General features: G+C 37.1%; 1 protein-coding gene across 1 annotated transcript in view; it reads right to left on the reverse strand.

Moving 5' to 3' along the window:
* The window catches only part of LOC107655938 (cadherin-10-like), a 51845-nt gene that overhangs the window by 16639 nt on the left and 8890 nt on the right, over positions 1 to 26316 (reverse strand). The window contains exons 3-7 of the mRNA XM_016443573.1: positions 13554 to 13848; positions 5613 to 5732; positions 4863 to 5030; positions 2739 to 2926; positions 1787 to 2040 (exon numbers count right to left, since the gene is read on the reverse strand). Of these exons, the coding sequence (XP_016299059.1) occupies positions 1787 to 2040; positions 2739 to 2926; positions 4863 to 5030; positions 5613 to 5732; positions 13554 to 13848 (1025 nt within the window). The remainder of the gene's footprint in view (positions 1 to 1786; positions 2041 to 2738; positions 2927 to 4862; positions 5031 to 5612; positions 5733 to 13553; positions 13849 to 26316) is intronic.

A 26316-nucleotide genomic window follows, 5' to 3' on the forward strand; every position in this document is an offset into this window, starting at 1 on the left:
TGTCTAAGGTGAAAGCAACCACTTGTTTGTTCGCTGCATATTCAAAAGCATTTAATTACCGAGTCCCTCTGTTCAAATCTCTACTGGACCATTACATTGCCTGTTACAATGGCTAAGACTATCTGTTGACAGAAGCCTCCTTATTAGCTAAATAAGCCTTTGGATGTTAATAAAACTAATATAATGAGTGCAACAGAAAGCATCGCAAAGCTAGTATGAGCATCAAAACATTAAAGGGGTCATATCAAGCAGAATCAAGTTTCCCTTTCCTTCATTATGCTAAAAAGCAACTTCCAGACACTCAAAATGTCCTTGCTAATTATTAATTATTATTAATACTGTTGTTGTTTTTTTTAAGTTTAATCTTTAAAATTGTGTAATTATTTTAAATGAGTCTAATTAATATTCTAAAATATATTTTATTGATGTTTATTTGTAATATTAATATTATATAAAATACTGTTCTTATAAGCAAAAAATACTATTTTAATAAATTGTCTACATAGTATTTAAAAATAAACAATAATTCAATGTAAAATAATATATTATTAATATAGTATATAAGTTAGTGTAGTTGGTCTAATTCATATTTTATACACACACACACACACACACACACGCATACTGAATATGTGAATAATCACTACACATCACACAAAATGCAGCAGCACGATCGTCCTATCGTCCTTGTTCTAATGCTAATAGGCCTTAGTCAGGTTAGATGTCAAGTCACCTTTATTTATATAGCACTTTAAACGTCCTAGATCACATAATTTTCACAACTCACGTTGGCAATTCGTCAGCTGAACAGCCGGTATGTTGTTAAACAACAGTACAATCCATTGAACGCACTGCACTTCTATCCCTCACAGCCTCATTTTCATTCCTGTCAAAAATTAAATATGGTGATACTCTGACTAAGGTCTGTTATATGCCTATTAGACAAAGTCCCTTTCAAGAAAAGTCTGTTCACTCGGTGGCCAAATGGAAGTTATTTCTGGGATGCAAGAACAAGTCCTATCTATTTGAATGGGGAAATCTTTAAATCTCAAAACTCATATCTAAAAAAACATTTAAAATCTGAAATCTGATCTCATAAATGTTGTTCGATATGCTCAAATAGCATTAAATAAGTTTATATTTTCAGCCAGTCCAGCCAATGTACATGTGCAGTCCTAAGCAAGCATCCAAATCGCGTACTACATTTGAATTTGAATTTATACATGACTTTTAAAAAGTACATTCTATATAGTATGAATATGGTTAGTATGAATAAAATTCGAATGTACTACATCCACCATGTTGTTACTATCACATGACCTACCAGAGTCAGTTGCGTCGCTTCACTTTCATTAATAAACCCTCTCCCGTGGGATAGTAAAATGTCAATCGAATGCACACTTGAGAATCCTGGCGGAACTAGTAGGTTATCCATGTACTTTTCGACAACCGTTTTGCAAATACTATGAATTTGGACATACTAGTCTTTCGGTGTACTGTTTTTCGCATACAATATAGTAGGGAAGTATTCGATTTCAGGCGCAGCGTTTTTCTATGGTATCCATAGTGACTTTACGAATTGGCCATTGGTTCTTTTATTTAGAAAGCGGGACTTATTCCGCCATATTGCGTGTTGAATTTTCTCCCATTCTTAGTAAAGTGAGCGCCCCAGCATGGTATTTCTATAGTCTTGCTATTGGATGATTAGAAAATTGAGGTAATAAAGCTTAACGATTCCTAACGGCAAAGTAGAATTCATTGTTTAATATGTTTAAAAGGTACTTACTTTACCAGGTGGTTGATTGTATCAGGGTCTCGAGCGGACACCGTGCCAACTGAGCTGCCGGCGGGGGTGTCTTCGTCCACCTCAAAAATGTACAGGGCCCGATTGAAGACCGGAGGCTCGTCCACATCCGTGACTGTGATCCGGACAACCGCCGTGTCACTGAAAGGCCCCAGTTGCTCAAAGCGTCGATCTATATGCGTGTTGGTCACCTGCACCCGTAGTGAGTACAACCTCTTACTCTCGTAATCTAGTTGCTGAACGGGAGAAAGGTTACAAGAGCAAAGATAAGATGGTTAGTCCAGTCTTCACGACCTCTCTGAATAAAGAGAGGCTTACTTTTCTGACATGTTTCAGCTCAGGTCTATTCGGTCACAGATTAACGACATGCTCTAGCAATGTCGCCCTAAACTTTTCTAAATCTAAAGCTCGTTTTTTGCATACGAGTGCTTATCGCTCTCCCTTTTCTTCCGAGTTGAATGTCTTTTTCATAAAGGCAGGGCAACGTGCTTTAATGCAGCCTTTTAATTATGAAACGATTAAAGACTCAAGGTACGATCTTTTACCTTTCGCCCATTCAGGCCTTCTTCCGTAGCTATCTTTCATTCTAGTTTAAGCAATAAGATTTGCATAATTGCCTGAGCCTCGTCAAAGCCTGACCTGACAGAGAGAGGAAATAAGCTATAGGCAGATTTCAGCAGGCAAATAGATCCCTGTGCCACACAAAAGGGAAAAAGGGACTTTTTGGGCTGTGAATAGAATTAAGCACCTTTGTAAAGTTGATAGGACACGAAGGCTTCGATTTAGGGGATTACTTTCTAAGCACTTCACTTCGTATGGGTGCGTGCGTGCGTACGAAAGAATGAGAATGAGGGAAAGATCGGCAGTTGGAAATAAAATCCGCACACACACTTACAGTGTGATGTTTTAAACATTGGATATAGGGCCTGTTTACCTTCTTCACCGTTATCACCCCTTCCTGGCTGGTGCTGTCCGTGATGATGTTGAACACGTCTTGCCCGTCACCATCCAGGATGGAGTACCACATCTCGGCGTTCTCTCCCACATCCGCATCATACGCTTTGATCCGGCCCACCGATGATCCAATTCCGGCCGACTCTGGGGTGGAGATATGGTAGGTACCTAGAGAAGGAGAGCAAAATAAATCAATTGAGTAAACAGGCAGGTGTTTGTACGAACTCTTTGTTCTCGAGAGAGGCGCTTTGGCATGCATTTGTCTATTTGTTTATCCTTCTCTCGGGGGAAAAGTGGAGTTGCCTCTCAGTGGTTATTCTTTAATAGAATTTCAGCTCCGATGAGCCATTGGAGAAGGTTCTTTTTAAACCCAGTTTGTGGAAACTGTTGCTGATGTGGCTCTTGTATTGGATTTGAGACTGTGGCAAAGAGATAAGGATTATCACCCCAAATGAAGCTCCCGCTGTGCTCTCTTTCTCTCTCTCCATTTCTCTGTCTTCTAGTTTCTATCCTTCTTTCTCTATCCACCCTTCTCTCTCACTCAATTAAAGCCTCTTTCTGTGGAGATTTTGTTCTGGGTTCACATTGTGACTCATCCTGGTCAGTAGGAGAAACGGGTCCCGAGCATTTCCATGATAATTCGGCTGAACTGTGACGTACATATGTTGTGGTTCTTATGAAATATCACTTGTGAAACTTGCCATGCGAACAGCTGATTTCATATGCTCATCATCTGTTTGCAAATTCAAGCACAATTATGCTCATAATTACTCTGATAATCTAGCCTGCATTCATTTTTAACAGTTGACTGGCAGTCAAACTCTTGTTCATTTGATATGCTCTTTCTGGCTTGTTCCAGGCCTTTTGTTCTAGACATTTCAGTATCATTTTTCTTTAACTCTTTTCCCGCCAGCGTTTTTGAAAAAAAAGTTGCCAGCCACCGCCAGTATTTTTAAAGATTTTCACTAAAATTTCATGGCCCCCAGAATATTTTGTTGTATGAATATCCGAACATGCAATACATCAAAATAAAGAACAGACCTTCTACTTTTAAACAAAACATTTTTTGAAAAAAAGTTTGAAAAAAATCAAGCTTCAAGCGTTCTTTTTTTATCAACACTTGAATGTAGTTTTCATTTATATGTGATTAGCATTATTTTTCATATCCATATGCTTACATATGAGATCGCTCGTTTCTGCGGCTTCCTCTTCTGTGCTTTTGATTGAGTGATTCTAGACTCATTCAGGAGATGCGTAATAGCGCCCCCTAGTGTATAACAGCGAGAACGTGGAAACCCGGAAAATTCTGTGTTTGGCGGAGAAAGAGTTAATAAGAATCAGGAAAGAGTTAATGAAGTTCCATAGAAATTAGTCATAATTTAGTTTTACTTGACCTACAATTGGCTGTTTTTAATACTATACCTTTTAAGGCCTCCATTTGTAAACTATCTCTTGTGGATTGAGAAGAAAGCTTTGCATTTTGTGTGTTAGATAATGGCTGCTTTGTACATCAAACCTTTTGAGTTAAAGATTTACAGCAAGGAAAATTATTCCTGTAGCTCAAATGGTAGATCATGCTGTTAACAATGCCAAGGTCAAGGTTTTGATTCCCTGAGATCACACACATTAATTTAATATAGCTTGGATGCTTTACCAAATGCTTTGGATAAAGGTTTCTGTCAAATTTGATTTGATTTGAATTTGAAGTTCAGTTCAGTTCTTTAATTTGATTCAAATTGAGGTAGCAAACATGATTCGGAATTGCATTGTATATGCAGTCAAGGAAATAGAATTAAACTGAATTTAAAATTCATAATTTTTGCTAAAAAAAAGGTTTGTCTGGACAACGCATGTTGGCTTGATTACAAAAAAAAGATTGTATAAAAATGCATTTAAAAAAAGTTATACTATAGGCCTTATGGTGATAGATAAAAAATAAATAAAAAATGCTTTCGTGGACCAAGGTGTAAGAACAATTTATTTCCCTGAATGCATCACCTGTGTTGAATCTGTGTTCCTTTCTAATTCAAAATCCAATACTGATGTCAAGATGTCTCCTTCAGGTCAACACATGCGTGTAAGAGGAGAGTGTGTGCTGTCTTACTGTGGGGGAATCGAGGAGGACTGTTGTTGACATCCTGGAGAGTGATGTTGACTGTAGTGGTCCCGGAGAGACCGCCCATCTGTCCAGCCATGTCCTTAGCCTGAATCACCACCTGATAGTGCTCCCGGTTCTCTCGAATCATGTTCGGAAGCGCCGTCCTTATGACGCCTGACAGGATGGACGGACACAGGCTTTGTTAGGTGCTATCTAATGAGCTTCTCTGACTTCATTATTTATATCTTAATGTCATGCTAAAAAAGAAGGTTGGACGAGGGAAAAAAACACAACCAAGGAAATTAATTCCCTGCCTTGGGGTATTTTAAAGAGTGAGTTTTAATTGAGTAGGATGTCAGTCTTCAAATGATGTTGTGATAAGGTTATTAGTACATGAGAGCAAAATTGATGGTTTTTTTTAAAGCACCACACACTTAAATCATACTAAATTAACTAAAATACATAAATTAAAATACATTATTACATTAGAATAGAAATAAATGATAACAACTACAAAAATACAGACTGATAGATTGTGTCTATGTGTGTGTCTTCGTTTTCTTCATGAAAAATATAATTTCTTATCCTTTGGTTTTAGAGTGAAATATGATCAAGACATCTTTTCTCGACAGGCTTTATGCGATTCACCCACACATGTATGAAAGCATGTTAGCAAATCTTGTATCACCTTACTGTTGTATCCCATCTTTTAATCATTTCAAATCATGCTTGTTCTCTCATCTTTTCCCAACTTACCCGTTTCAGGTTCGACTGAAAAATATGGCTGGCCCTGCAGTATGCTGTAAACCAGCTTGGCGCTGTTTCCATATGCTTCATCATCTGCATCAGTGGCTGTAACTCTCATTACGAATGCACCTTGAGAGAGAGAAAGCAAAAGAGAATTATAGAGAGAGGTATTTAAGCCCTAACATGACATAAACATGATCCCCACATCCAGTATTAAAACCTCAACCATGATCAAAGCAGTGCATCCTAAAGGTGCACCATGAACGACAAATTCCTAGTTGTAAAAGTGTATATTAGCCTATATATGAGACCCCCTCCCTCCCAGCATGAGCAGTGATCAAGGCGAATGCATGATCACTTGTGCTTTCATCTTCTTTATCTCGGTGTGTTTCTTATCTAAATCCTAGTCTCATAATTACTCCAGCTGCACGGTGAGATGGACATATCTTTAATTGTAGTTTTTCTTTCGGCCGCTCTCTCTGGGTCATCCCATTCATTTTCCGCTCTGATGGAATCTGCTGTATGTTGCTGGGAAACGTCAGCCTAATAATCTGCTCAAAGAAACATTATAATTAGACCAATTAATCTAAAACTAACATGATTTTGGGGGGTTCGTTTTCAGCCTGACACAGCTTTGGACATCTGTAGGAGGGAAAAAAAAATAGTCTCTGATATGAAAAGCTGTTTGAAATTTGGTTATGGAGTAAAGTAAACCAACTCATTTGGCTGCTTATATTTGGCTCTACAGTAATGTTCTACTATAGGCTAAGCAGTATATATTCAATATTCACAACATTTTAAATATTTTTGCTGGTGATTCACAAGATGTCATAAGTAATTTTGCAATCCTTCCTTAACTCACTACTCGCCAGTATGAAAGTGTCATTAAAGATGTTTAAATAGCTTCTCTAATTTAAACTTCAGTACCAAAAAAAATGTCATTGGTGTTGGTAAGGTTGATTAATTTATGTGAATAAATTCAAACTGGCATTTTCCATCTACAGTATGTATATTTTTTTAATAATACATGGGGATCAAAAGTGTTAAATGTTTGTAAGAATTATATATATATATATATATATATATATACACATATATATATATATATATGTGTATGTGAGCGGAGTGGAGCGGTGTGATTTTGAATGAAGCGAGGAGCAGATTTTTTTAAAAGTAAAAAAAAAAGCGCTCCACTGCTGCTCCATCATGAGTACAATTCATGCCAACGGCCCGTAATATAAATGTATAGTTTAGTCATGAAACTCTAGATGACGCAGGCTGACGGATATTAACGTAACTGATGATATTCACAGCGTTAAACGACTTGGCACAAGCTGATTGGTTCATATTGCATATACAGCCAAAGAGCTTGCTGCTTTACATTTAAATAGCTGGTTAGCATTCACTTGAGCATTTGCAGCACGCTTTCAGAGTTCCTCTGAAACCCACCACCTTCCCCAGCTCCACCTGTATAGATCTGCTACGGGTTCTTTTATGTGCTATTTGTGCAGCAGCAGTATGTCTTAAATACTCACAGCACCGTATCGCCGTATGCATTGGCAGTAGCAAGTTCCTGTACTTGCTTGCAGCAGCAGCAACAATCTACAACTACAGCAATAACCAACAGCAGCAGCAATTCAGCAGCAGCGTAGCAGATCTATTCCGCCAAGACCAAATAGATTAACATTGTCATAACCATTACCATGCTAAAATCTTCCGAAAGTTGTCATGACTGAACTGCATATTTAGCAAGAATTCACATATTAAACATATTTAGCTAGCTTGATACAGATGGATCACTCACATCAGAAAGAATGTGAAGGCTATGATGATTATAGTTATAGTTCTCAAGGAATTTGTTTGTTCCTTCTAGATACTGAATATTTTCGGGTGAAAGCATGATTTAAACAGGTACAACACATTCACATGCAGCTGCTTTCGCAATAATGCATCCAAACCTTACAGTGCTACTTCATCTGTATCTGATTTCAAATGAGCAGAAATCTGTAAGAAATGCAGCGATCCGTAGGTAAAATAACTGATGAAAACGTACTGTTGTTTTTATCACAAATAAAATTTGCACTGCAAAAAGCAGCAATTATACCTTTTAATACTGGCAACCATGTTATTAGCTTGGCATGTGGTAGGAAAAAAGTTTGCACACTAGTGTTCCAATAAGCTACTTTGAAACTCGCCTGTAATTTTATTTTTTTTATTTTAATATAGCCTATGTTATTTACAGAACTGTGATATTTCAAACATATTGAAATACTTTAGACGCGGAGCGGTGTTTCTGATATCAGCGAGCGAGGAGTGGAGCAGGAGCAGGAAATGGTGAACCCGGAGCGGAGCTGGAGCTGAGTGATTATTAAATGCTCGGAGCGCGGAGGGGAAATTGTTGCCACTCCACTCCGCTCACATACTCTGATATATATACAGAGTTCTGGCATGAAACTCTAGATGGCGCAGTCCGATAGGTCTAACTCAATCTGACCTAATGACATCATCACATGGCACAGCTGATTGGTTCTCTCCTGTATCGGTAGCCAATGAGCTCGCTGCTCAACATTCAAATATATGACTAGTGCTTGCCGTAGCAGTTGCAGCTTGCTTCAGAAACCCTCCACCTTCCCCAGCTCCACCTGTATAGATCTGCTACAAGTTGATTCATGTATGCTATATGGGGTTATTTAATGTATGTTATGCTTGCAGCAGCAATATTTATTACATGCTCACAGCAGCATGTTGTGGATGTATTGGCAGTAGCAAGTCTCGGTACTTGCTCTGCAGCAGCAGCAGCAGCAGCGTAGCAGATCTATTCCGCCAAGACCAAATGCATGAATGTACATGTACATCACCATGCCAATCCCTCCGAGAGTTGTCATGACAGAAATATATATATTAGATTTTTGTTTTACATAATTGATTTATATCATTTTAAATATTTATATAATATGTATTGTACTAATACTATACTTTAATGTAATTACAAAGTATTTATATTATCGTTTCAATATATATATATATATATATATATTAGTATTAATTATGCTATACTATTGTACTATACTATAATGTTTCTTCACTTTTTTTACCTAAAACGATTAAATATTGCTGTTTTTATTGATGTAATGTTTTATTGAAACATATATTTTATGTGTTTGATTGATCTGTTCTGTTTTCAGTGGTTCTCTGGCCATCTTCAGAATTGATTTTGAATGTCATCAAAAGGCTATACAATATAAATATTTTCTCTCTCTCTCTATCTCTCTCTCTCTCTCTCTCTCTCTCTCTCTCGCTCTCTCTCTCTTTTTGTGGCTGTATCACTCACCCTTTGTTCTACTTGAAAGTCTTGTAGTGTTTTCAAGTGTGTAGTACACCATTACCCACAACAAAAGTCTGATCTTGGCCTGGTCTCAGATAATAACTAGACACAACAATTTTTCTCCTGCCACGTGAAGGGCAAAATCACTCCTCATTCGTAGTTGCCAACAACTGTGCTTTCCATTACACTCACGGCTTCCTGTGAGTAGATTCCTCAGAGGTTTCTCCATTCTCATTTGTGTACTACTGACATCTTACTGTTCGTTCTTCTCAATAGACTTTAGAGGTGACTTCGCGGCTTCTCAGTCTCACCTCTGAAGGTGGACCGAATGCACATGTTGTTTCTGCCATGGATCAGCGGCGTCCTTGGCATCAACAAGATCTCCGCCGAGCGGCATTCGCTCTCCGAACGGCTCAAAGAATACTAATGAATGCGGAAACATCTGTCGCCCTCTGGTCCCATTCTGATAACACGGAGGGAAACAGAGTGTCAGTCTTCATGGATGGCCAGATCTGATTAACGGCAGGCACGTTCGCAACACATGGCCAGTTTGTTCGGCTTAAACGCGAGTGCCACCGTGACCTCACGGTTTGGCAAGCAGAGCCATTCCTGAATTCGTACACGGTCGGGAGAAAGGAAGAGCTCAAGCGAAGTGTCAAATGAGCACGGTGTCCCATTTATGTTACGGAGTACCGGGGATGATGTAACTTTGAACCCCACAGAGAAATACGGATATGAAAGGAAGAACGAGCCTGATGGAAAGAGAAACGGAAAAGAAAGGCTGAGCTTGGGTTTCAAGTGCAAAAGCCTGAGGGGAAAAGACTGTGGTCCATTTACAAGGCTGCTTTTACCAGATTGTGTTGAATAAATAACTCTGGCCACAGTTGAACTGTTGGAACGTGACATGCTTTTACATCTGTGAGGGAAATAAATATCGGTAGTGACAGTGAATCTGCCAGGTATCATGTTAAGAATCTGAATTAAACAACATTGCTTGTAAAACACAGGTGCTTTGAGATTCTCGACGGCGGAGGCATAAAGGAGATCAGGCGCTGGAATGTAAGAATCCAACTGAGAGTCCCTGAATCTTGAGTGGAGTGGTCTTGCATTCGTCTGAAAGGATGACTGGTAGTGTTTCACGCCTCAGGGATCAATATTGTAACAAACACGGTTGCATTAAGATCTATTCTCCAATGAGACATCCAGAACGTAACAGAATTTTGAATACCTTTACGCTTTAATAGCACATTTCTTTTTGATGTTGCATTGAAAATGTCATGACAAGGACGTGACGATAGTGCTGATTGGCTGATGACACCTCAAGAATGAATACAGTCCCAAACCCTTCACTAGTGACTGAGCTGTGACTTGAAAGGCAGGGAAAAATATTAGTCCATTTCATGCTTCAAAAAATACTGGGGACTAGTGAAGCATCTGCTATAATATAATGAAATATTTCTGACAGCATGTTGCTTACTAACTTTTTTCCCCCATTGCATCAGACAACACAGCTACTTCTGAATAGTCACTGAAAGAGAAATGCTGTTTTGGCCTAGATGGTTTTAGTTATGGCATCTACCAGCAGGGGTTAACTAACCTGTCCTAACCAACTAGGAAAGGTCAGTTTGAATCAAGATCATTTTCTAGTTCTGTTTCTTATTTTTTTTCTGCTGTAATGCGAGAGTGAGGTAAGCAGTGAATCTTTGTTTTCTAGACAAGGATAGATGTGATAACTAACATGATAATTAATATGTCTAATTATATTATATTTCTCCTTTCAACAGAAATTATGGAAAAAGCATCTACAACATAAGGCCACAGAAATATGACCTCTCTAAGAAAGACAGTATCATGCCAAGTGGTAAGCTGAAGCACTGGTTAGTTATTCATTCATTCATCCATTCATTCATTCTGCCTACTTCATGAAAAATATGCTTCAAAATAAGAAAAAAATATTTTAATACTAGTATTTTATTAGAATAATAATAGTTGTTGTTGTTGTTGTTATTATTACTATTATTATTATTATTATTATTATAAATTAAGTATTGCTATTGTGTCCCTCTCAATCACTGGCAGGTTGATGTGATGGGCCATTTCTATGATGAAGATTGTGCTCTAGGGGGCAATACATCTCACCCTCTAATTATTATTAAGGTGTCAAAATGGCATAAGTAAAAATGCGAAAATATTTAATTTCTGTTTGGTAACCTCTGACACATTGTCAAGCGTTCTCAAACAGTGCTTTATGAATTGACAATCACAAATAGGTACACCAGGACCACTTCAAACACAATTTCCTCATTTCCTAGTGATTGATCTTTGATTCATTTGCCAGGTCACAATGATTAAGATCCACAATGATTATCTTATCATAGCACAAAATCTTTAATCAAAACCGGCTGCCTTGTTTTTGTCGGAACTGCAAATGAGTTTTGATTCATTTGAGATAAACCTGCGGGTTAATTTGTTGCTTCGTGAAGAGTAATTGATTTCAGCTTGCTGCATCCCGTTCATTTACTTTGATTCTCTCTGCCGCTCTTAATGGGTTTAAAATCACTGATAATTGAATGAATTCAGAAGGGATATTGTAAGATCTTTATCCTCCCTGAAAATCACGTGAAGTTGAATGTTTGTCATAGTTTTAATCAGCGTTGATTAAGTGGCTGTAAGAAAGTGTTTTCCGTTTACTTATTGTTTTCCTTTATTGGCCAATGTCACTCTGCTCGTCATGCTGGAGACCGTTTTGACTGCTTGGTAAACACGCATCCGCTTTTTCTGCTTAACATGTAATCATTTTGAATTATCCTTCTGAAATCTTTTGTTTTTAAGCCTGTTTTATATATTTAAAAAGTCCATAGCTTATTTTGCTTTGGATGTTTTAATGGAGGCACTTTGATGTAAATGAGATTCTTGTGTGTGTGTGTGTGTGTGTGTGCGTGTGTGTGTGTGTGCATGTGCGTGTGCGTGTGTGTGTGTGTGTGAGGGTGAGTGTGTGAGTGTGAGTGAGTGAGTGAGTGAGTGTGTGTGAGTGAGTATGTGATTGGCATTAATGAAAATAACTTGCACCTGGATGTAAAAATCTACAAAATACAGGTGCATCTCAATAAATTAGAATGTCGTGGAAAAGTTCATTTATTTCAGTAATTCAACTCAAATTGCCTCAGCAGTGCCACAAACTGATCACCTCCATGCCACGCCGAATTGAGGCAGTAATTAAAGCAAAATGAGCCCCTCCAAGTATTGAGTACATGTACAGTAAATGAACATACTTTCCAGAAGGCCAACAATTCACTAAAAATGTTTTTTTTATTGGTCTTATGAAGTATTCTAATTTGTTGAGATAGTGAATTGGTGGGTTTTTGTTAAATGTGAGCAAAAATCATCACAATTAAAAGAACCAAAGACTTAAACTACTTCAGTCTGTGTGCATTGAATGTATTTAATACACGAGTTTCACAATTTGAGTTGAATTACTGAAATAAATGAACTTTTCCACGACATTCTAATTTATTGAGATGCACCCGTAGTTGTCATTTGATGCATTCATGAGTTTTTGTATGTAAAATGTGGAGAACTGCAATTCCAGTCCCAGCCAGTGGGATTGTAAATATGTATTTTTCTGAAGTAAATAATCACATTTTAGATACTGACAAAATGTTAATATTGTACATTTCGGTTCCCTCTAAAAAAATAAAATAAATAAAATGATAATAATTATATTAAAATAATAATTCATCCAAAAAATGAAAATGTGCTGAAAATGTATTTCCCTCAGGCTTTTCATCTGTAGATGAGTTTGCTCCTTCATCAGAACAGATTCTGAGAAATTTAGCATTCCTTCACTTGCTCACCAATAGATCCTCTGCAGTGAATGGGTGCCGTCAGAATGAGAGTCCAAACAGCTGATAAAACCATCACAATAATCCACAAGTAATCGACATGACTCCAGTCCAACAGTTAACATATGTGAAAAGATGCTTCTTTGTAATAAATCCATCAAGACGTTTTTAACTTCAGACTGTTGTTTCAGGCTAAAATAAAAGTCCTCTATCTACGATATTGATTTCCAGTGAAAAAGTCAACTAATCCAAATCAGGGGAGAAATACGCACAGATCAAGCACCATTTACGAGTCAAAACGATCCTAAATACATATGTTGTGGATTTTGAATTGAGAGACAAGAGGAGATGGACTTTTTCACTGGAGGAAGCGTTATTATAGATTATGGATCTAAATTTTGGCTAGAAGCAAAGGTTTAAACGCCATGAGCATGCAGATTTTCCTTCCAAAAGACATTAACGATTAACAATACTTGTCAATTGTTGTGATGTTCTTGTGGTCAGCTGTTTGGACTCTCATTCTGACGGCACCCATTCACTGCAGAGGATCGACTGGTGAGCAAGTGATGTAATGCTACATTTCTCCAACTGTGTTCAAATTAAGAAAAACTCATCTACATCCCGGATGGCCTGAAGGTGAGTACATTTTCAGAAAAGTTTCATTTCCTTCCACCCCATATATGCAGAAAAGCATTATATAACCCATAACAATACATTTTCTCCTTAAAAAAAATAACTTTTGTAAATTTGGCAGAACATCTTGTGCCAGCAACTCATACTCACCAACATTCGACATCTCTGATACACTGGCCACGTAGGTGTCCTTGGCAAACTTTGGCTCGTTGTCATTGATGTCATGGATTTTGATGATGAATTCCGAGGCCCTCTCCAGATCCTGTCCGGAGGTTTTGTTGACGGCTTTGGCGCTCAGTGTGTACAATGCTTTCTCTTCCCTGTCAAGCCTCCTGGTGGCGTGGATATCACCCGAGTTCTCATCAATCTCGAAAACAGTTCCGGCCCCATCTCCGGTGAGGACGTACTTCACACTTCCATCTTCATGGTCCATGTCTGAGTGAAGCTGAAAAGAGCAAAGAGTGTTTTGTTGGAATTAACAGTTCCCGAATTAACTGTTTTCTTAGCGTGCGACTGGCAAATTGTTCGCAAATATACTCAGTCTGTCAAAGCAAAATGTTCAGGCGGTGGCCCTAAACCTTGTGCAAATGGAAACAGAAATTAAACCATTCGCTAAACGCAGTTTAAGCCCTTGCTGGCCGAAGTCAGAATGTGTTTCCTGAGCAATGTTTTTAAATGAGTCATGAATATGTGTTTATGAATGTGATTTTGCTCAAAGGCCTCGGCGCTCGGTTTAATTTTATTTGTGGGTGCAGCTTTAAATTTCGACTTAAGTATTTCATTCACATCAGTATCAGTAATAGTTTCACAATTCTCCTTTTCCTTTTCAACAGCAAACATAGAGCGCCGAATGGCAATCTCGCCATTATCTGCAGGAGCGCAGAACTTACTGTGTAGAAAGCTCTGTGTTTGCCGTGGTTGACGGCATATGGCAGATATCTCAGAAAACTGTCAATAGACTCCTGTACCTTCAAACTGTAGAGGAAAGATACGGCCGGTTTTGTGCTGAACAGTCACAATTACACAAAACACTCCTTCAGAGCAGAACTTTCATTTTACACCTGTCTCTTAGCAACAAGAGGAAGCCCGACAGGCCTATCCATTTGATTGCCGTTCCTCTTTTCCTGATTAGGATTTTACCAGAAGAGGCTAGCCATGCAGCCCTGGACAAAATATCCAATCAGCATAGGTGCCATACAATGTTTCATATTTAATAAATTAACAATCAACGGCCGAAAGAAGCTGCAAAAACAGCCCTTGTTTTCCTCAGCAGTAAATAAGAAGAACCAAAAAACATATTCCGTTCTAAGAGCGTCACGCTAAGCATTGCACCCTACAATTTCATAATCTGTCCACTTACGGCTAAATGTACACTATAATTGGAAACGATTTTAGAGGCTTTTCTAACTACTGTTATCAGGATGTAGATAATTTGACACGTAACAATTAAAACCTCAATTTGGAGGTTGCATCATTGTAAAGCACCGTTCCTCTCTGTCCTGGAACTGAATTAGGTATCTATTACACACTCAATTGCTTTAACAGCACACTAGCTTGCTGCTTAGAGAAATAGCTATCTTTACTTTAGTAGTTTTATGTCCTGGCATAGGCAATTGTAGGAGGCAAACCTGTGTGGATGCGATTTAGTTTCATGTTTACCGCAAAGCAGGGTTATTGTAGTTAACAAAAAAATTAAACCATACATTTTTGTTACTTGAAATAAAGTAAACATTAACTGTAATAAGCTAAAATATATGGAAGCCCATTTCCACTACTGAATAAAAGCATTAAAAAAAGTAATTACGATTTTGTTTCATGTTTACCGCAAAGCTATCTCACGTTTACCGTTATCTCACAATTCTGACTTTTTTTTTCTCCGAATTATGAGACATCAATTCTGAGAAATGAAGTCAGAATTGTGAGATATAAACTCACAATCCTTTTTTTCTCAGTATTGTGTCATATAAACTCACAATTTCGAGTTATAAAGTCAGAATTGCAAGATGTAAAGTCAGAATGGCAGGATTGAATGAATTCAATTAATTGAAACTCGCAATTGTGAGAAAAAAAAGCATATTTTGCTTTTTTTATTTTATATTTTATTCAGTGACAAAAGTGGGCTTCCATAATAATAATAATAATAAAAAAAAAAAAACTTTCAAGTAATTTTCATTTAGTTTAACTTTGTTATACTAAAGTAACTGAAACTGAAAGTAGAAATATGTACAATAAAACAATAACTATTAAAACTGACGTAAATACACAACAACAATACTAAAACTTTAATCAAAAGGAAAACGTAAAATATAAAATCACATTTAAAATATTAATAAAAAAATTTAAATCTCAAAAATACTAAAACAACCATGCTGCAAGTTGTAGGAAGGCATATATTAGTTATGTCATGCTTAATGCTCCCATACCAGTTGTTAAATGTTTTTTTAAAGTTCATTATATTAAGCCTAGTGAAGTCACAAAATAAAGTGCAACCAAATTCACCTCTCTAAGAGATATGCGTACTCACCCTCATGGGTGCAAACCCGTATGCTGCTATTTTTTCCATGAACAACTAGGAGAATCATATTGGTCGTTCTTTTTCATCCATTAGTCCCCATGGGAACGAAAGCTTCAGAAAAGATGCAAGAGTACTATTAAGACACCCTAAAAATACCACACATGACTCGTGCACTCTATTCTAAGCCTTCTGAAGTCATACATATGCTTTGTTTGAAGAACAAACTGCATTTTGTTGAATAAAATAACTGATATTTTTCTCTTTTAGTGAGCTTTGTGAACTGGATGAACTGATTCATTAAGAAAGTCTGACTCAATAGGATTCATTCATGAATCAAACATCTGTTCTTCTCTCATGAGCACACCAAGGAGGACAATGGTGCATGTCAAGATTTTCAGTGAGTAAATATCTAAATTTTATTCTGTTCCTCGTACAAATCAGTGTGTGAATCAAATAGACTACTTTACCATAGAAAGAATGTCATGCAAGTGTGGAATGGCATGAAGGTGAGTAAATAATTACCTCTTAGACTTTATTAGGGGTTAGGACCCCCTCATACTGAAATACAGGAATCATATGTGTTCTGCATGGGGGGGGGGGTTATCTTTTTCTCAACTAAAAGCTTTTTAATTATAGTGTTGTGTTTGGAGTTTTCTGGCCTCCCCAGTGGCTGTCTGGTTGGTTCTCAATTCCCATCACCAAGCTGATGAGTCAATTATACATATTTCTGTTTATACCTTATTTTATGTTTGATCATAACACAAACACGAAACAGAGAGGGTCATGTATGTCATCATTTTTTGGTCCTCATATCTGCTTAATGATTTGAAAGCGTAGGGTGTCCAATCATCTTTTTTTTCTCATTATATCTCATTCTCATTATTTGTTCACCAAGGCTGCATTTAAAAAAAAATACAAGAAAAACGGTAATATTGTGAAATATTATTGCAATTTAAAATAACTGTTTTCTATTTGAATATATTTTAAAATGTAATTTATTCATGTGATGGAAAGATGAATTTTCTGCAGACATTACTTCATTCTTCAGTTTCACATGATCCTAATATGCTGATATTGGTAAAGTTTTTTTTTTTTTTCCCCTCTTAGAACTCTTTGATGAACAGAGAGTTCACATGAACAGCATTTATTTGAAATAGAAATCTTTCGAAAGCTTATAAATGTCTTTACTGTCATTTTTGATCAATTTATTGCTTCCTTGCTGAAAAGAAGTAACCACTTCTTGAAAAAATAAAGAAATCTTATTGACCTCATGCTTTTCAATGGTAGTGCAATTTAGAGTTTTATGATAGAGTATGATATATCGTAGTTCATTACAGTAACATTTACAATGGTCAAAACACACAAAAGCAAAATAGTCCACCTTTTTTTTACCACATGGAGAAAAGTGTAATTTTCAATGATATATTGATTTACTAGACTAGAAATGTCCCTGTTTTTTTTTTTTATTTCGGATATCTTATGCAAGTGTATCTGCACTGTTTACAGAGAGATTTCTCTTACAGTATGTCAGAACTGGCTGTGTAGAGGTGACATACGTAACACAAGTTTGATTAGTTTTGTGAACCCCTGTCTCACACCCTATTGATCGTTCGGGTCTCCTGGGATTGTGCTGTCACTGCTGACACAGAGAGAGAAGAGAAACATACACTGCTCGCTCACAAAAAAAACCATTCGATACCAGAATGACCTCAGCCATTATGGACCGTGTCAGTTATCCATATTTACAGCATAACCGCACCATTTAAATTACAATAATTGTTGATGACACTTCAAATCTCACTGCGTGAAAAACAAAAACTAAATATCTTGAAGATGCAGCTCTGAAATATGTATAAAACAACTGTTTTGGCAACATGTGACAGCATCAGTGTGTAGATCCAGATGGTAGATACAACACATTTTCACACTCTGTTCTAGTGCTATTAAAAGCTGGTTTGTGGGGTTTTTATGGTATTTTACTGAAATCTAATAAATCTTGAAGAGCCTATACTTGACATCTGACAAATGTACTGTATTAGCAGATGCACAGTGTATATAATTGGATTACATCAGGGGGGTTATTCTCCAGTGGTTAGAAGTGACATATCGCTCCAGCATTAGAAAGTTGAGAGAAAGTTATGTCAATGTTGTTCAATCATAGTCAAACAGTGTGGCAAATTTAATACAAATTCCCATTTTTCTCAGAATTCTAAATGCATGAAAATATGCAGCTGAGGGTTTGTGTGGAAAACTAGAAAAGATTAAATATGAAGTACCTTTTTTTTATATAAAGAATTGACTGAAATGCTGCAATGGGCATTAAATTTGCAGTCCAGTCAGCAGTTGTTATGACATGGTGATGGCTAATCTCATGAATATTAATTAGGCCGTGCTGACGTTGCTTGGTAACCTTTCTAGACTGCCCAGTCATGCAAGTAATTAATATTCATGAGGCAAACCTTCACCATAGTATGCCTCATATCCTGTGCTTGAGTTCTGGCATTTGAGATTCAATCTCAGACCATACTTTTAAAATAATTTTATTTTAAATGGATGTGATTCTTTTGAACGTTCTATTCATCAGTCTTGGAAAACCGATAACATGGTTTCCACAAAAATATGAATCGTCTCCACTGTTTTCAAAAGTGATGATAAATGTTTCTTGAGCAGCAAATCAGCATATTAGAATGATTTCTGAAGGCTCATGTGACACTGAAGACTGGAGTAATGATGCTGAAGATTCAGCTTTGATCACAGGAATAAATGCCATTTTAAAATATATTCAAATAGAAAACAGTTATTCAAAATTGTAATAACATTTCACAATATTACTGTTTATGCTGTATTTTTCAACAAATAAATGCAGCCTTGGTGAGAATAAGAGCTTAAAAAGCTTTCTGACTCCAAACTATTGAATGGTTATGTAAGTGCACTTGCATTAAACAATATGTATTGATTTGGAAACCGCATATAAAGCAGAGTATTTGATCTTCTCAAAAAGATGTCAAAACTATAATATTGATCATTTAACATCTAGTTATTAGCAATAAGATGTTTAAACAATTAAGATTGACAATAGCTCAATGCAAGATCCCAATTGAACCCAATTTGACATTTTTATTCATGAACTTTCATTAGCCTGCAATCTTAAGAGGAGCCATGGGTTTTCACAGCAATGCCAAAGAAGCACAATTTTTGGCTCCCCTAGAACCTTACTGTGGTGATGTCATATGAATAACTTTTATCCACTACAGCCTTTTGTGCAATGGGAAGGTTTAATGTATGAAGCTTTATTTTTAAGAATGAATTCAAGAGAAAATGTTGCTTTGTTATGTTATATGAGTGCAGATGTAGTACCGTATGTTTTGTAATTTCCCCATCTTGTAAAGACTGTGTGCAGTGTGCGCTGTCATTCATTTGTGACGAGCAGACACTGCAGACTCTGTCGCTGCAGGGGGTCTGTGGGTCAGTGGATATATGCACACATCAGACGCCTCTAGTTCTTTTCTATTTTTTTCTTTCTTAGTGCAGGGGCATAAAAAGCACCTTTACTTGTTTGAAAAATTAGGTGTTAAAACTATAGGGAATTATAGTAGACAGCAGGAGTGCACTTTTGGTTGAGTCGGCTATAAGTCCAGCATTTCGAAAGACATCAGTCAGTAAATACAGTTGCAGGATGGATGGATGGATGCATTTAATGGGTTTGAAATTGGGCTTATATATACAGCACCAATCAAAAGTTTGTCAATAACATTTTAAACGTTTTTGAAAAAATCTTGTATGCTCACCAAGGGTGCATTTAGTTGATTAAAAATACAGTAAAATAGTAATATTGTGAAATATTTTTACAGTTTTAAATAACTATTTTCTATATTACAATGTAATTTATTCCTGTGATGCTAAGCCGATTTTTCAGCATCGTTGCTCCAGTGTCCAGTGTTACATGATCCTTCAGAAATCTTTCATATATGATGATTTGATGCTCAAGAAACATTTCTTACCATCATTCTTTTTTTTTTTTTTTTTTGTGGAAACCTTGATGCATTTTCAGATTTTTTTTATTATTATTATTATTAATAGAAAGTTTAAAAGAACAGCATTAAGTATGGGATGTAAGTTATTAAGTATGAGTTATTCAAGCATAGTGTGGTCTGCGATGTGGCTCCTTAGGCTATTTCCCAGTTTCTGCCTATATTCAGCTCATTAACCCAATCAGTGATTAGGTAGATTTCATACCACATTATGAATCAGTCTTACACACACACACACACACACACACACACACCCACACCATTTTCTATTGGAATATTCCCACATGATCATGTTTGCTGTTTATTACACACAATTTTCAGCATTTTAGCCAACTAATTCATTCTCATTCATGTTTTTTACAATAGCAGACAAGAGGGTGAAGGATGAAATTGTAGGCCAGTAACCTTTTTAAATATATGACTGTTGTAATGTTTTATTTGTATATTGATTTATGCTAATGTCTTTAACTGTTCATATCTGTCTCCCCTCACTCCAAATTTGAGTGCTTGACCTCTTATTTTGGAGGACTTAACCTTACTGTATTATGGACATGCACAAGAATAAATCAATATTACAGATAATGTTTATAATTGAGTAATAAAAACGTTGGTACAGTGAGACATATATTACCAAGTTTGGAATATTATTGAAATATTCTTGTGCATGTAAATTGGTCACTTATTTATTCCATTGGTGTTTTGTGAACACGATGCATGTATATAGTTATAGATGATATTATTACTTTGCATACCAGAGGCCACAATGCAATATTAAAGGTTTAAGAATATAACATTGCATGCTTTATGAAACTGTCTTTGTCTCTCAAGTGACCTGGACTTGATCTGGGAAACATCTATGAAGCCTGTGCTTTTAATCAACCTCCTGCGACATGATGTTTACAGTCACCGACAAGAACGCCAGAAAAGTCCAAATAAATAAATCCAGAATTTGTCAGCCGCAGCGAGCGAAAAGGGGGAACGTCTCTGCTTTCAGCTCCAAGCCAGTAATCTATGCAAACATTAGCATGCGAGTCATTAGCATCTGGTTAATGAAATGTTTGTGCGCTCTATCTCACGGGTCCACATTCTCCTGAGTGACAGAGCGAGTGAGGGACACAGCATGCAGGAAAGCCAAAGCAGATATAAATAACTTGAGATAAGATCTAATTATTTTCAACATATTTACAGCCAGCGACTCTAGACCCAAGTGTGATGGGGGTTGAACCAATTTTTAGGAAGAAATTACATCTCAAGATGCATTTATTTCTTTTTCCTGATGGAAATGTCAAATATAAAAATGTTTGTTTTTGTTTTTTTGTTTTTTAAATAGAAGCTATCATATGTTGGAGTAACATAAATCAATAATGCTGCGCTCTTAAAAATAAAGTTTTTTATGGGGATTTCTGATTTCTTAAAGAAACTTTAACATTCATGGAACCTTCTCAAAGCACAAACGATTATTCGCAGTCTTAGAAATTGCAGTGATGCCATAGAAGAACCATTTTTTGGTTCCTCAAAGAACCTTTCAGTGATCCGTTCTTAAAAGAACCATTTTTTCCCCTTTACTTTTACGAACTTTTGAATAATCCAATCATCTAAAACGTTTTTTTCACTATAAAGAACCTTTTGGGCAATGGAAATGTTCCATGGATGTTAAAGTTTCTTCAGAAAACCATAGATGGCAATAAAGAACCTTCATTTTTAAGAGTATGGTTTAAATAGAAAAAGACCTTCTGATCATTAATTAAAGAAATGATTCTTTTAAGACATGTCCACTGAACATTTCTTTTGGGAACCAAAATGGTTATTCTATGGCATTGCTGTGATTTCCCTTTTGGAAAATTTATATTTAAAAATCTATGCCCACAGGATTAAAAAACATTATAGTTTAGGCATAAGTGATGAGTTGGGTTTCCCAGAACTCATGAGTTTAGAAGGTGCTATTGAATTTCTAATCATTCTTTGTAAGTGTTGATTGTGAACTACAAGGTTTCAGAAATTACTAATCAGAATATAGCAACATCTTATCTTAAAGAGGTCATATGATGCGATTTCAATTTTTCCTTTCTCTTTGGAGTGTTACAAGCTCTTGGTGTATAAAGAAGATCTGTAAAGTTGCAAAGACTAAAGTCTCAAATCCAAAGAGATATTCTTTATAAAAATTAAGAGTCAACCACGCCTACCTAAAACGGCTCGTTCCAACACGCCCCCACTTGTCTACATCACAATGTGGGAAGATTTGCATAACGCCGCACAAATGTTCACGCGAAGAAAGAAGGCGTAACTTTTATTCTCGCTGTAGTATTGTTGTTGCCGCTGCCGCCATATCGTGAAGGCGCTGTGTGTTTCCTTGTGAAAGTGAAACTACTTTGTTTGGCCTTCCAAAAGAGGACGATATCCACTTCGTCATGCCTGGAGCTGATCCGTGCTGGTCGCTTAGGAAATACATCAACTTTGCGCTGTGGATCGCCGGATCGGCTTTCACCATGGACGAAGCGGAGTCCAGCCCGGGGTCGTCACATGTGGTTGCCGCAAGCCCGCCGGACACTCCTTCGTCGAATCCGCCGGCCGCGCCGTTCTCAAGCTCGCCTGCCTCTGCTCACTCAAGGCCGCCGTGTGTGACGCTGTTTCGTTGTGAAAGTGAAACTACTTTGTTTGGCCTTCCAAAAATGGACACGAAGACCGATGAGCTTTGTAAAAATCTACACGTTTCGAAAGGCGGGGCATAGAGGAGAAAAAATAATGTACAGTATGTGGAAAATAATGTGTTTTTTGAACTTTAAACCGCATAAACGCGTTTCATTACACCAAATACACACAATAATGTTCTTTTTAGCAGCATCATATGACCCCTTTAATGCTCAAGTATTTGGCACGGATTAGGGAAGAGTTAACATTTAAACCAGACAGAAAAGCATGACAGATGACATCAGCCACAGTCTGAAATCTACCCTTGTTCAACCTTGATGTTTTTAAATGAACATCTGAAGGCCTTTAAGTCGTATGTCAATGTATGCTACACCACTGACACTTATCATGCATTATATCGGTGAAGCACGGTTTAATTCTCTTTCTTTCATTCCAGAACAAAGCTATGGCGTACCTCCAAAGAGTATTTTCTGGAAAACAGAGGACTTTCATGTTAGTTATAACTAGAGGAAGCCGATATGAAGATGTAGATTCCAGTTTCATCTCTGCTATGTATAAAATCCCTTGACAGCACCATAATTAGTCTCTCTATGTCCTTTATTGTGAAGAAATCCTTCAGTGCTGCCATGGCCCACACAGACGTGAGTTTGAAATCCATAAAAAGACATCTGAGACAAAGACATGCAATGAAAGCAGACAACCGCATAAAGCCAATACAAACCCCAGCTTCTCTGGGCTAATTGGTATTTGTCAGACGAGCGTCTACACACGCTTAAAGGGTATACATAAAACATTGCATTATACTCTGAGGTAAACACACCGGGCTTCATTAGGTCATTAATTTGAGGTGGACCGTGGTCGAGCCTGAAATTCCCTGCAGGAATGAAGGCGATGTGTGAAAGATGTTTTTGGCCCTGTTTTAGTGAAGGCGTAATGCGTCTCATAACAACCTGTCTTGTTCTATAAAGTGCTGCGGGTGAGTCTTTAGCTGTTGCATATTATTTCAGCAGTCAGAGACCAGGAACTGTTCGCTAAAAATACTGCGCAGAGAATGGAGAGCCGGAATAAACATTGACATAGTTAGAAGCAGTAATTTAGTTTCAGTGCTTTTTAAGTCATTAACACAAAATGCTTTGTTCTAAATATAAAGCATTTGAAAACTCAAAATACTAAAGGTGCCACTAGGGCTGTGTGTTTCTTCTTGGAAAGTGCAAACAAATCAGGCGGACCTGTAAAATGTTAAATGGACCTGTGAGGGCTGAGGGTTTAGATCAACAAACAAATAATAATTCTAATTCAGTATTTTTATCTTGTTTTACAGTATAAATGTCAAAAAAAAAATTTTTTAATGAAGATACATTTACTTGAAAATTTTGTCAAAAGTAAGTGAGTTCATTATGGAAACCTGTTTCCACTATGGGAAGAAAAAATAAAATTAATTAATTGCAACTTTTTATGTAACAATAAAATTTTTTTTTTTTTTTTTTTCTTGAAATTCTGACTTTTTTGTTCTAAAAATTGCAAGATATAGTCTCAGAATTACGAGACATAAACTTAAGATTCTGAGGAAATAGTCAGATTTGTAAATGTATAACTCACAATTGTGAGAAAAGTCAGAATTTTGAGAAAAAAGTCGCAATTACCTTTTTATTTTTTTATTCTGTTGCTGAAAAACAAACAAACAAAAAAACAGAATTGCGAGATGTAAACCTGGAAAGGCGAAAAAAGTCAGAATTCCTATGCTGTATGTTGCAGTTCCGACTTCATAATTGCAAGATATAAACAAAATTAGTAGATATAAACGTGCAATTCTGGAGAAAAAAAAATGTATCTCAAAATTTTGAGAGAAAAATCAGCAATTACCCTTTTTTAACTTTATTTGTTTTATTATTAATTAATTTATTTATTTATTTAAATTCTGTGTCATAAACAGGTTTCCATAGTTTATGCTTCAAACAAGAGAAGAGGAAAAAAATTCTGTAAATGGAGTAAGAAAAATAAACTTAATTCATAAAGAAAATAATATTATTTTTCCTACCCCAATGGCAGATATTTGGCATTTTTTAAGCAAAACCTCACTTAATTTTGAGGTTTGTTGTTTTTTTTTGTTTTTTTAAGAAAGCAACTCAAATAGGCCTACATGAATGTATCTTGATTTAAGAATATTTAGATATTTGTACTGGAAAACAAGACAATAATTTTGGAGTGCATGGTGCTTCACCTGAACATTTCGCTTCTCCTAAAAGTACAAGTTTGCATTTGCTCCATTGGTTGTTTACGCCGTTTCAGACAAAAATCATCGCATATCTCGAACACACGGCACATTCACGACTGCTATAGCTACAGGCACCTTAGTAACTCGCCTAATTGATTGTAAACCCCATTTATTTATTTATTTTCCAACAGGTCTATATCACAATACACCAGATGTTTCGTTTCCACAGTGTAGCCAATGTTTTCCATTTGGCTGCTCACTGGAAGACTCGGGGTGTCCTAATTACTGCCAGCTCCAAATAATACAACAAAAAAAAAAAGAGAGAAAGCCAAAGCACCTCTGGGCCTCTGGGGATGAATTAAAAGACATTTCAGAATAAGGCGTCTGTCGGCCATGTGGTGGCCTTTCGCAGTGACTCGTGAAAAATATAAGCGATTTGATTCGGCCTCATAGATCCTGATTCAACCCTAACCACGATCCCTCTGTTCATTTCAAATGCACTACAGGGAGAGTTCCGCATGGCAGTGAATACTGATCGCTTGCTCATTTGCTCTGGGAGCACTTTTTGGCACAACACCGCGCTCTCTGTGGCACCGGCAATCCTGAACAGATACCCTTTGTTTATTGGCAGGAATATGTCTCCGGCGTGAGGTTGCCTAAATAATCTCTGCCAGTCAAAAATCCAAGCGTGTCCCCAAAGAGGCAACGTGGAGAAATACACGAAGCGTGCCAGTATTCCAAGCAAAAGTGTGCCTTTTCCATTATTTTTGAAGGATGTTCTTGATTATAATGAGCTGACAGCTGAATATGAAGTAAAGGCAGCGCGGATTTATCCCGGCCTTGCTTTCATTTGCCTTTGCTAATTCGCGTAGCACAAAATTAGCCTTTGACTCGGAGCAGCTTTAGGAATTAAATCCCTTGCACACACACAGAGGGATTGTCAGCCGAGCACGGGAGAAATCATTGACAATTCTTGTCAGGTCGGCGGTGAACACTTGCTTAGTACTGCAGAGAGGAGATTGTGAAAATGAGAGCCCGGGCCCAGAACGGATACAGAATAATTATGTATTTTCCCCCCACCCTTTCTTTCTTTGTGTGTATCTTGAGCTCGCTCAGAGTAGGACAGAGTCGCATTGGAGTCGACTAACTCGACACAAACACTGTGGCGCAATCATCCTCTCGCTGCATGGCTCATCTCACCTCTGTCGCCCCTTTTGTGGTTCCGCTGTTCGACGTTAATCATAAGGCCACACGGTTCTCGCTGTAGATTTTACACTTTTTTTCTGTCACTTGCGAAGGTTTACAACAGATTTCATCGCATGCAGACTCTCTGAGGAGTTGAAAAGCGCATGAACCCAAACTCAGCAAAGCTCTCTCTCTCTCTCTCTCTCTCTCTCTCCTAATCTCCTCTGCTGGCTGTGGACTCCGCTGGTTCATTTGAGTGGATAAGGACACGCGCTGCAAATACTTAGATAGCTGGAGGTTCCTGTGAGGCCTGACTTT

The sequence above is a fragment of the Sinocyclocheilus anshuiensis genome, unplaced genomic scaffold (assembly GCF_001515605.1).
Source record: "Sinocyclocheilus anshuiensis isolate Anshui unplaced genomic scaffold, SAMN03320099.WGS_v1.1 scaffold1667, whole genome shotgun sequence".
In the NCBI taxonomy this organism is placed as follows: Eukaryota; Metazoa; Chordata; class Actinopteri; order Cypriniformes; family Cyprinidae; genus Sinocyclocheilus; species Sinocyclocheilus anshuiensis.